At 35.0% G+C, this 12,239-nt stretch overlaps 1 protein-coding gene across 3 annotated transcripts in view; it reads left to right on the top strand.

Moving 5' to 3' along the window:
• LOC142343186 (uncharacterized) overlaps positions 1–12,239 on the top strand; it is a 145,706-nt gene that overhangs the window by 13,447 nt on the left and 120,020 nt on the right. Inside the window, exon 1 of one of the 3 annotated variants that reach the window (XM_075394901.1) lies at positions 5,385–6,791. The exons of the other annotated variants lie outside the window; for them this stretch is intronic. Coding sequence (XP_075251016.1) covers positions 6,565–6,791 — 227 coding nt within the window. The 5' untranslated portion in view covers positions 5,385–6,564. Of the gene's footprint in view, positions 1–5,384; positions 6,792–12,239 lie in introns of those variants that run through there. 3 annotated transcript variants of the gene reach the window in all.

Genomic DNA, 12,239 nt, shown 5'->3' with positions numbered 1-12,239 from the left:
ACAAATGAACAACGGTTTCCTGCCTCTTTTAAATAGTAGTAATACGCTGAAACGCAATCCGTAGAAGTGTAGTTCTAATTAGGTCTGTTTTCTGGCAACCAAATTGGAACTCCATATTAAATGGTTGATTTTATGTATGAGTCAAACAATCAAATAGAGGCGTAGTGATGAAAATGTATAAAACACTAAATAATCGTACTCTGAAGTCCACTCGAAGGCTAGAAATTACTATGAGTGTGTATAATATTTTTCAAAATTAAATTAGCTCACAAAAGCAGTCCGTTTTTTTAACATGGTGCCTAATTATAGCATTGCAGCATTACTTTCATATTCCCTTAGCTGATCCCACATTTTTCTCGAGATGTTTCGCGCCCCAAAGCTCTCAGCTGTTTAGAATAAACGATTTTTTCATTTGTTTTACATTACACTCTTTCGCTTATTTTAGCCAAAGTAGTTTGCCCATGTATAATGGCGAGGTGTAGAAATGATATAGGATAGTTTGAACAAAAGAACTGCCTTAAAGTGTTTTAGTTAGTATTGGCCTAATTTCCACAGGGCTGTAATCAAAAAATTTCGCCGAATGGCTGCAAAAATAGCTTTGCCTAATATCCCATCCCCGGATTAACCATTAAGTGTTTTGTCTAGCAGTTTCTTTTAGAATGAAATTCATTTTTTTTTTGCCTTATCAATGGATATTATCTAGACTTTCGGTTTATAACAATAATAAACCCGATATCAAATCATTATTTTAGGGGCTTCTATGCAATGAGGGCTCAAAACTGACCAAATTTTTTCATTGTATTGAACGTCCCTCTGTACATTAATAGTGCTGTTGATACATATGACAGTGATGTACAAAGTTTATAATCTACGTCATGTACTAATTTATTCTAAGAAGATTTATTTTGAGATGCAGTTTACGTGAGATTATTGAATGCCGACGTCTAAGTTCATTACATAATTTTCCACGGCACAGCTGTCTTTCATTTGATCTAATGAATGTTAATAGGCTCCCCTAAATACATTCTCTATTAACACTCGAATGAGAATGTGGATTTGTAGTTCTGTCTGAAAGCTATAGTAGCTGTCATCAGCTTATGAGAAATCAGTATATGATCGCGTATTGTGAAAGTTTTCTCTGAAAAGTACTTAAACTGCTAATGGAGATCAGTATTTTTGCAGATTTGCTTTAAACTAAAGGGGAATTTTAGAATGAAGGATTTCGGAATGAAGAAAGTTTCATAACTGATGAGACTCGCAATATTGTTCCTTCTCCCGAGCCCAAATTGGTATTGATACTAATCCATCTATCCTCTCATAAAGAGCCAGGAGTAGGTATAGGCTTCCTAATCCAAGTTAAACAATACTTTCCGTATTTTGTTGCAAGCAATTAATCCATTTTATTTCAATTTGTTCTTGAATTGTGGTCATGGGAATGGATCACTTTTTTTCTATAATCTGCGAATAATTTTTTCTCTTGTCTCATATTTTCTCTGATCTAAACGGTTCCAATATGTTTCAGTATGACGTTCAGAAAGTGTTTAAGCCAATCTTCATTTTTCGTAGGTTTTTCGCCATAATTTTTCAATATATAACTGTTTGTTTTTTGAATTTTTATTTCAATATGTCCTTCAGGGTTGAGTGCTGTTTATTTTGCTTGATGATGCTTTTCATAATTATTCTAGTTTCTTCATGTTCACGGGATTTGACTGAGTTTGTAAAGATTCTAAATCCTCATGTTCATTCCACATCAATAAAGTTTACTTGCTGACTGTCTAGAGGTCAATAACAAATCGGTATAAGTTTGACTTGTTTTTCTGCCAATTTTCCTTTGTTTTCTGATTTCTTATCTTGCGGTGTTTTCTGTTTTGTTGTAAATTTCGAAATATCGACTTAATTATTTGGTTCACTATTACAAAACTAATGGGACAATTTCAAATGTGAAGGTAGAAATAATTGCGACGTGCGTGATATTTCTATATTTCATTTTTATTTTATTTCTTTGTTTTTATATATTCTGTATTCTTCTTTGAATAACGGTGTTGAGCAAAAGTCGCTTTCTCGATATTTGTTTTTGCTCACATGCGTCATTTTTACATTGATTTTTGCTGTTGTCTATTTTTCCAGTTCATTTTTCCTAAATGGGTGTCTCGATTTATTTATAGTCCATTCTAGGTCTTGTTTTTTGTTTAATCAATGAAACTTCTTTAAATTGTAAAAGGACTTGTCCTGCGATGTTTTTACAATTTAAAGAATTTGAATTGTATTGGGGCGCTGTCTTTTTTTTAAGATCTGTTCACACATTTTCATGATTTTTGAAGTCAAATTGGAGTAGTGATTTTGGTCACGCCGAAACAGGAAGTGGAGCGAAAAAGCGAGTGGTTTTGCGGCGTGAAATTTTTTCGCTCCAAATTTAAAGCAGAGTGAGAAAACGGTGTTTGAACAAAAATTCGCTTTCTCGCTAGTGGTTTTTTGTTCACATGCGGCAATTTCACTTTGATTTTTACTGTTTTTTCGATTTTTTAGATCGGATTTTTTTCTAAATGGTTTTTCCAATCCATTCATAGTCCTTTCTAGGTCTAGTTTTCTGTTTAGTCAATGAAAATTTTTTGAATTGTACGTCAGGACTTGTCCTGCTATGTTTTTTAATTCGCTATACCTTTTGATCACGTTTTTGTTCTAACATAGGTCATGATTTTCACGTTTGACTTCTGACTTGCCTCACTCACTATTTCAACTGAATGGATTTTAAATTCTTTCACTCATTGAATTACGCACTGTGAATACGGTGAGTGTCAAAAAAGCAAAATCAAAAGAAACAGGATAAGCCGATAAAGCCCGGTCATTAAGTAATAGTGCATTAGGATATCAGAATTCGTTAGAGCCACTGCTAGCTGACATTGCTATTAAGCTTAACAGCTTTCAGTTTAAAAGTTGATTTAAGTTTAGTTTTAGAATCCAAATGAAACTGCATGCCAAATTAGAACACTGACACTGAAAAAAAGGCAAAAAAGTTCGTTCAATTTATCTCTTCTTTTTTTCCTGTTTCAATTCCGATTTGTTGCTTTAAGCGCGTCAACGGCTGCTATTTTCTGGCAATTTGCCGGCTATGTTTTATTAAGAAATTTAGGTGTTATTGAAACGATGTTTTTATCCAAAGTTGCATTCAACATCACGATGGATTGTTCTAATACAGGTGCTTACTTCGAATTAGGATTCTGTAGCTTTAGTTGAGGTCAACTGCGATTCGTTTTCAGAGTCCTCTGGCTATATTTATACCTACAATCTTAGTCTAAAATAAGCTCAAGTAACATTATTTAAGGCTCTTACTATATATCTCTCCCAGGATATGAAGCTGACTACAACTTAAGCTTGACCGCCTGCCTGTCTTTCGAGAGCATTGCGTGCAACATTTTGACTTTTGGTTCGGCTGAAGTGTAAGCGGTTGACAAGTTTTATTTTAGACATTTTAGAAATTGATTATTTTGACTGGCAAAACGAGTCTCTAGCAAATTCATGTGACTCCGCTAAAAGCACTTCCAAATTCTAACTTACATCTAGAAACAGCTGGGAGGATCTGAACGAATGACAGATTTTGTGAGTGATTTGATCGGAGTCACGTAACCCATGCTTCCCTACACAGTTGCCCTCTTTGAGTAGTAACGACTTGTGAAATTATGTTTGATATAAGAACATTGAATATTTGAAATAATTTTGCGAAAATATATTCGTGATAATCGCGACTTAGTGAGCTTATTCTTTTGATGACTTTGAATTATCATTATTGTTTTTTTACCGGGGCGCTTGATAAAGCTTTAACAGCTTGTTCTGCGTCCTTATGGCATGCAATTTTTGTTTTTCCTCAAAATGAATTCAAATGTTCAATTTTTGTTAAGAAATCTGTGTTTGTGGAATTATTTAAAGTTGTTTAATGCAACAATCTCGGTTTTTAGTTTTTTTTTACTGATTATCACATCAAACTGATGTTCAACTAATGTGATGTACCAACGTTACTGTTGGCTTACCATGAGACACTGCGTTACAGAGCAGTTGGAATTGCCCGAGTTTTTTGACAGTACTTCAATGCCTCCGTTTCTGTAGACATAATGGGATATGGTCTGTTGACCCGCTGGCTGCACCCAAATTTATCATTCCCTGGGGTTGATTTTAGTTAATTTTATCGTCAAGATTAGTCCACTAATAAAACGATTTGGAAGAACGAAAGAAAGAAAGAAGGATTTAATTTCTCGATTTGCGACCAACTCAAGACATCAAATAAGATCTGGTTCTCAGATTGCCAAAATTAACATCAATAAAATTCTCAGTTCAATGGAGTAAATAGCTACAATAATATCAATTAAAATGATTCTACCAACTTTGACTGATATGCTTATAGTTGAATTTCACAAGCTGCCAACTATTAAAGAGGAAAGAATTTTTGGTTTTTTCCTTTGTAACCCTCCCCCGGACTCAATCTTAGTGGTCATTTAACGTATAGCATAGCCCGCAATTACCATAAGAATAGCATGTTGGGGGGGGGGGGGGGGTTCTGTCTCATAATTTTTAAATCTTGAAATCTTAATGGATCTATCCTGCCCACGACCCCACCCCCAGTTTAGTGGTCATATAACTTTTACGCCCCCAGGCGCACGTGCTAACTTTTACGTAGTAACGTGCAATATAATAACATAGTTTGATTCGAAACAGAATAGATTCATCTTATGATCAAGGACTGATAATTCTTTTTGGTTTTGGGACATTTCCTTATCAATATCATACGTCGGGCATAATATTAATTGAAGATTAATTCATAAAGAAGGCAGTTTTCTCGGGGCAAAAATCTCCAGTTCAAATAAAGTGTTGTGAAAAAGAAAGACCTTGACATTGTCATGACAGCATTAGTAGCGACTGATTGCTTAATACTCCCCGTGATAACCGGTCAATCATCGAGATTCTTAATGTTTGTTTGTTATTCTTATCGATTATTTGAACCTTGAAACCGCAAAAGGTAGTGATTTCATCTGTCCATTTTGTATGTTTATGTAGCCTTTGATGTACATACCCACGTGTATAACTCCGCTTTGTTTACTTGAAGGAAAAGTTTGTTTGGAATAACAAATATATTTCGATCTACGATTGTAGGCAGCAGTGTTGAGAAAATTAACGTCGCGGAAGCGGCTGAAATAACTAGCGCAACACATGTACGGCTTTTATTTGAGACCCTATAGCTGTGCTTGTTCAAATAATTTCTTTGAATAGAAGCAACCGAAACTCCCCGTTCCCCCCTCCCCCAGCTAACTAAAAATTTAGGCCACGGAGTTGGAGTATATTTTGAAATATGGTAGAAGTTGAAAGAATGCTTTGGCATTGAATCGTCGAGCACTCATTGGTCAGAAATATTTCTAGTTATTCCCTTTGTGTTGCTGTCTTCGGTTCACCATTTTGGAATCAACTGTTCAGTGTTTGTTTATAGCGGCACTAACTATTTGTTATTTTGCGTATATTTCAATTATGCTTCTATACTGCCACCAAGTACACCATCGGTAGTGATACGCAACCACCTTCACCGCTACTACTGCTGGTAGTAGTACTAGTAGTAGTAATAGTGGTACTCTATCAGAATAACAGTAGACAACATTTTTAAATTGAAAGCTGGATTTGTCCTCTGAATTGGTTCCAATGGGAACATATGTTCAAAAGAATTTTTGAGTGTATTTTGGAAAAATCTCAGCTCTTTGGTCTAGTATAGTTCTAACTATTTTAGTGTTAATATGAGGTACTGGTTATATATTTAATATCATTAAATTTATCACTGCTACGCTGTTTTTCATTAATTTTTACAATTGTACTTCAAATTTGGCTTCGTTTTACAACAGTAGTTCAGTATATACCGTCACATCAATTAATTTTGAAAGTTATTTTTTGTTAGCTTCGGAGTATTTTAACCAGTTTTTCTTCACGCTGGTTTTAATTATCAGTAAACTTAAAGTCAATTTATTTTGTCTGGTTAATTAATTGGCATGTTTTGCCTAATTGAAAAATGAAATTGGGAATCATTGTTGATTATTCGAGCATGAATAAAGCGTTAAATTAGGGTTATATAGTTTGGGTTGTTTGTGGTCTGGGTTGCGATGCTTTAATATAAAGTGCTGTTTCGCAACCGCGATTGTGAGAGTATAAATTGACAAAGTTGTGTCAGCTTTACGCACTTTTTCCTGCTTAGTCCCCGCTTGGTAATCAAATTTATTTCCACTTCAGCCCAGTTGGTGTTATTCGGGTTTCAATTTTAGCCCCTGAAAGAGTGGAAAGGTTTATAATTTAATCTCAATCTTGAGATTTTTACTATTTGCTTTCAGGTCGCCTCCTGGTGAAATTTTGCCAACTTTTATTGCGATACGTGTTTATTTAAATCAACACAAATAACCATTTTTTGTTATATCTATTTCCAGTTGTCTTATCAAATGTTTATTTTGAGAGATAAAATTTATCTGCCGACCCTACGAACCCACTACTGAAAATGTGATTTCGCTTTTTGAAGTGATTGCTTTGAACAAATAGCCACCTATGGATAATGAAATAAAGCAGCCAGTCTCGATATTCTCCAGGCTTTTGCCTCTGGTCGAAACAATTTTGGCGAGATGCCTGGTCGTGTTCCACGTGACGTTGTTGATAGTGAGGGGGCTATCGGTACAGCCCCTTCCAAAGACATTGCCATTATCCGTCTTTGCACTTTTACTTATTCCTGAAGCTATTTTTACTTACACTAAAACTAAAGCATCTGAATGGAAATGGTAAGTTTTTAATGATGTCTTTCCGGGCCTTAATTTTCATGCGAAAGTTTTTGAGGTATAATTTGAAGTGTTCGCTAGTTGTGAGACTTAAAAATACCTCATGGAGTGCAACTTGAAGTATTTTGAGCTTAGATTGAGTCGAGGTGCGTAAAAATTGGGAAAAACTTAAAAGTTTGTGATTTGAAGTCAGGAGTTCAAATTTGATGTGACCATTTTTTTTGCAATTTCGTGAAAACGGTTAAATAGCAACATCTTTTAATTCCTTCAATAATTGATTATTCCAACTTCATAAATGGTTTTGAATGACTCTCTAAAGTAGCTTCCGCGACTTAAGCTAGCGACATAGACTAGCATTTGTTATTTTTGTCATCAGTGTTCTTAAGATATGGCCGAAAATTCTTTGTTCATCGTGGCATTCTTCTACATTAGAAAATTCCATTTCATTTAAGATTCAATAAAGCACAAAAGGAATTAAAAAATATATACAAAAGCTTTTTGTTGATGATTTCTTGATGGATTTAAGGAACTTCCATCCCAGTCATTTTCTATAGAAGAACATTAGCTTCGAAATAATTCAGTTTTAACTTTGCTTTCATTATTTCATAAATGTGCAATGTTACATATTTTGTTTATTATAAGTACCCGCCTTTTTGCATTTTGCTAATAAGTTAGTAAGTTTATTTTGAGTAGAGTTTACTTTGGTCGCCGAATTGATGTTGTATTTTTTTCGAGTTTTTTTTTATCGCGCTTCATCGAGAACGATTTTATTCATTTTCAGGAGCGTCTCAAATGAAAGGACTCATCGACAGCAGTTTAGTGGCAAAAAATTGAATTGGAACGTTTTTAATTAATCATCATGCATCATATTTGCTGTCCATAGTAAACTGTGCTAACATTGACTGTGTTATATTAAGCGCCGAGGGAAGTTGAAAACCCCCCACCCTTTTATGCAGACTACAATAACCTTCGTCACCCTTCGTTTGAGAGTCAGTATTCCAAAATCAGTCAGTCACGTTTTGATTATGAGTTTTGATGTGATTTGTCGCGCAGCCAATTTGTGTGACCGATTTCATTTTTCCAAAAAATAGTAGTAAAATGATAAAATCTCGGGGTCATTAAATTGTTACTTCTGTGGAATATTTTAAAAATTATTCCTCCATGGACAAATTATTAAATTTTTTGTTTCCTTATTAGGTTCGTCTTAGCGTATCAATATTCAAAGGTGGAATAGGTCATTTTTTGCAATAAATGATGTTTAATGAGAGTTTTGACCAAATGTTGCTTGCGTTGACCGAACACCAAAAATTCTCATTGTTTTTCCTACTGGAATTTAAACAGGCTATAGTATATTACAGTCCCCACTTGCTTTTGCTTGACAGCGCTTTCTCCGAAGGATTGTTTTTAGTTTGCTCTTGCGCTTACCACTTGGCTGTCTTAAGTAATGCTAGAATGCTGGAGAGTCTGCAACAAGGGTTTTTTTTTACTGGAGGGTCATTTTTGCCGCAAGTTATCTTAAAAATATTAATGACTACATAAAATTAGTAAAATAGCGGGAATAACTTCTTATTTATAAGTGAAGTTGATAAATAATCTGAAAATATTTGCATCAAAATTAGCATATCTAATCTTGTTAGTTAGTTTTTAATTTTAATTGTTTTGCTCCATTAATTATCAAAATTGCGGTAGATTATGTTCACTGAGTATTTCAACCAAATCTATAGTTGGCATTATCTGGTATACATCTTCGCTATGTATAAATTAGCTCACGTTAGAGGGTTTTGATATTTCTGTTTTTTTTGCAAAATGCTTCCAATGGGCGCTTGGAAACGAAACATAAAGGTTCAACAGCGTCCTGGTAGCGTCGATGTTTTCTGATTTATCTGTGTTATGTATTCTTCTGAAATGTTTTATTTTTCGGACTCTAAGGTCAATCTATTATTATTAAACCCTTATTTGATGACCATTGCTTTCTATTGATAGCGGCTTCTCATTCGTTCAAAATTCACTGTTGATAACGATAAAAAAATTATCCGCGGATAAGGATAGAAGTAAAGATAGTGTGAAGAGAAATCCCTATCTTGGAATAAATAAGGAAATCAAATTAAGATCTCCTTAATCAAATTGAACTATGAACAGGTAAATTTAACCATGATTAAACGACTGATTAATATAATTACTTTTTCTTTCGAGATGAAACTGATCAGTGAAATGAAAATGTTAAAAGTGGGTGATGTGCGCACATGAAAAAAATGAGTTAGATGATAAACTGCAGTCGTAACTGAAGGGGTTAAAATAAGAGTAAAATTGGGCCAATTTTGATTGACACTGAATCTTTGGCAAATTATATTTCTGTTGGAAAGTGAGCTCGAACTAACATAATTCGAGTTTCGTTTTCTGTCAAATATAGAAACCTTCTGAATTACCCTATATTTCCATCGAATGGCTCAATTGCTTTGAGTTATTTCGTTGATTATCCTAATGGAGTCTGTCGGCTCAAATTATGGTTGAGCGAGCTATGGTGCATTCGAACTTTTGCAATTCTCCCTCGAAGGTCAGATCAAGGGAGAAAGTCAGATGAATAACACCTCAACTGCAAATAGAACTTTTGCTTTTTGTGTGTCTGTCTAGATCCTTTTAGATCTGATCACCTTGTTTAATGATAAATCTTTGATTGTCAATTGTTGACACTAAGCCCGGATCATCTCTGCTCTTCAAAAAATTTCAAGTGAATAATGTCAGATTTATCTCTGATATGGCTAGTTATATGTATCGATTGACGAAGCGATGGATAAGTTTAGGACCATATGTTTTCACAAATTTCACAATAATTTGTGGTGCTGGGTTTGGTGAATTTATTTGCTACGTGATAGCATTTAGGTTATTTTGTACATCCTTCAATTTTCATCCGTCCGTTAGACTTAGTGCATTATTTCTAAATCACCGCTGTCCTATATCCGCCGTCGCTAATATGCGGCAGCCTTGCATGTGATTGGGTGTGTGTTTAATGTCCTTGCAGCAATAAACATGCGGGAAATAAAGGAAGAATAATAATGAAAATTCAGTATTAGCTTGGGTCGCATTCGTTCATTGCGAAGTCAGTATAGGTTATGGAATTCATGAAGTCTTTAGGATTTATTTATGGTGTTTTTCAAGATGAGCGTCTGCTTTTCGAAATGAAAATGAATAGTTTGAAATAACACATTGACGCTGTCACTTAACCTTGCTTAAGAAATACGCGTGGTAACATAGGAGCAAAAAAACTGCTGTACGAGTCACCCAACTTTTCTCACTGTTCTGCCATTACCCGCCAAATCGCTGACTCGTTTAAAATTAGGGGGTCACTGTGTCCAGAACTTTTACCTCTGTGTCCAGAAGAGGTGGAGAAACAAGACCCTCTACACTGTATTCATCTAAGAAAAAACGCATAAAACCTACTATTTTTTGCAATATCTGTCCGTTCATGATTAGCTAGATTCACTTTTTGAAAGAGGGAGCCAGCTAACCACACAAGCAACAAATTCAAATAAATCGAAGCCCCGGAAAATGCACTGAAAAGGAAGAAAATGTTTTTTTTTCTTTTTCCCAAAGTTTAAAAATTGTGCAGAACAACAATCCTGAAGCCAATATGACGACTTTTTTTAATCCAGCTGTAAACTAGTGTAATTTTGGTAAAAATGACATTAGCAAAACTGTCCAAACTTATCCTTTATTTGAGAATTTTGCGCGAAACCGTTTTTTAACAGTTGCTGACAAATATCTCAAAACCCAAGTTTTGGGAATCAATTGCTTTCTTTTTTGAAAGGTCTAGGAAATTAACTATTAGGGCAAGAAGAGGTCACCGTTTGGGTATAGAGTACACAAGCAGAAAATCGATTTTGTTGTCTTACCCCTCTAATGCGTGATATTTTCCTTCAATATCACACCAACTCATTCTTTAAGGCTGTCATGGCTCACCAAAGCAATTAAAAACGGGAATATAAATCTTCTTTTTTTTCAAAAATTTTTTTTGTTTTATTCAAAGGCAGTTGTTTTTGCTTGGCGAAAATTTAAGAACACATATTCCGTTCGTATTTGCGTAAACATAATATCTGATGTGCTCACTCACTGTTCAAAAATTGATTTAAAACGAAATAGAAATCATCTTTCTTTTAATATCTAGGTAGCTATAGAAACTGTTACGCTCAATGCTCAATAATGTCTTACCATAATTTCTGTAGCAAAAATTTATAGAACATGAAATAAATTTTTCTTTGTTTAAATTTTGAGGAGTTCTTTAAATAATTGAGTTCTGAGTGTCAACGAAAGATAAGCATTTGTCAAACTATTTGACTTAGTGATTGTTTTATTTATGATTTAAATGTTCAAACATACAATACGTCTTATTGCGATATCTCGGGAAGTGAAAAATGCAAAAACCAAATTTTGGAAACATCTTGCTCATTTTTTGAACCTTGGTTGCTTTTTCACGAACCAAATAAGCTGTTTTTTATCCTGTCTACCAACCCGTGCGAATATTTCAGCTCGCTGATCCTTTGACCATCACAGTTTTCGAGGTTCATATTGTTTTTCTGAATCGTAAACGGCAACTTATGCCGAACAACTGAAGCTTATTGCTGGTCCTTGTTTGGTATTATTTAGTTTTGTATTTTGCCAATTATATTTATTTAATCAAATCTGTTGTAAATGATTCAGTAGTCGATTTCATCTGCTTTTATCGAGTCTCCTGCAAATAAGCAGGATTATAAAGTATAAGTAATTCTAGTATTAGTGTTAGTATTTTTTATTAATCGATCTCGTAGAGAAGCCATTATTGTAAACGTGAGTGTCTTTTCATGCAAAATTTTCGCTTGACCGTTTCGACTTTTCGAGTGACTTTTACGCCCATGACTTTTTGCGTAATCTAAAATTCCCTCTCAATCACAATTTCAAGCAGTTGAACTCAATCGGCGGCAATTTAATGCTCAAAGGCGAATGAAAGTGCCCCGAAACTGGTGCCATTTTTCACTTTAAATCTTAATAGTGGTATATATTAACCTCTTATGTGGTAATTTGAAGCCCATTATTTGTTGCTCTCAAACGAAGTTTGTAGCAATTTTATTAGTCCTGTCGGTCTTTTTTATGCGATTTTTCGCTTGACCGATTTTTCGTCTGACGCTTTTGACTTTTCGTCCTCAAAAACGGGATAAACAGGTAGCGCCCAGCGGGCATTAAGTGCTCTTAGAGCCTTTCAGCTCCGTTTCAGCTCAAACTGTTTTGGAGACTTATAATTATGGTGTGAAGGGCGGTTCTTAGAGGTTGATGGCACCCCCACTGTTGACCCCCCCCCCCCCATATTGCCCCCACCCCCTCACCGCGCCCTTGCCCCCCACGCCACTGTTGCCCACCCCTTCCCCATCAGACCCCCGGTCTACACCCCCACCTCCCGTGGCTACTGACGAACAACGGATC

Source organism: Convolutriloba macropyga, chromosome 7, assembly GCF_964194025.1.
Source record: "Convolutriloba macropyga chromosome 7, txConMacr16.3, whole genome shotgun sequence".
Taxonomy (NCBI): Eukaryota; Metazoa; Xenacoelomorpha; order Acoela; family Convolutidae; genus Convolutriloba; species Convolutriloba macropyga.
This window is presented reverse-complemented; position numbering and strand designations above follow the sequence as displayed.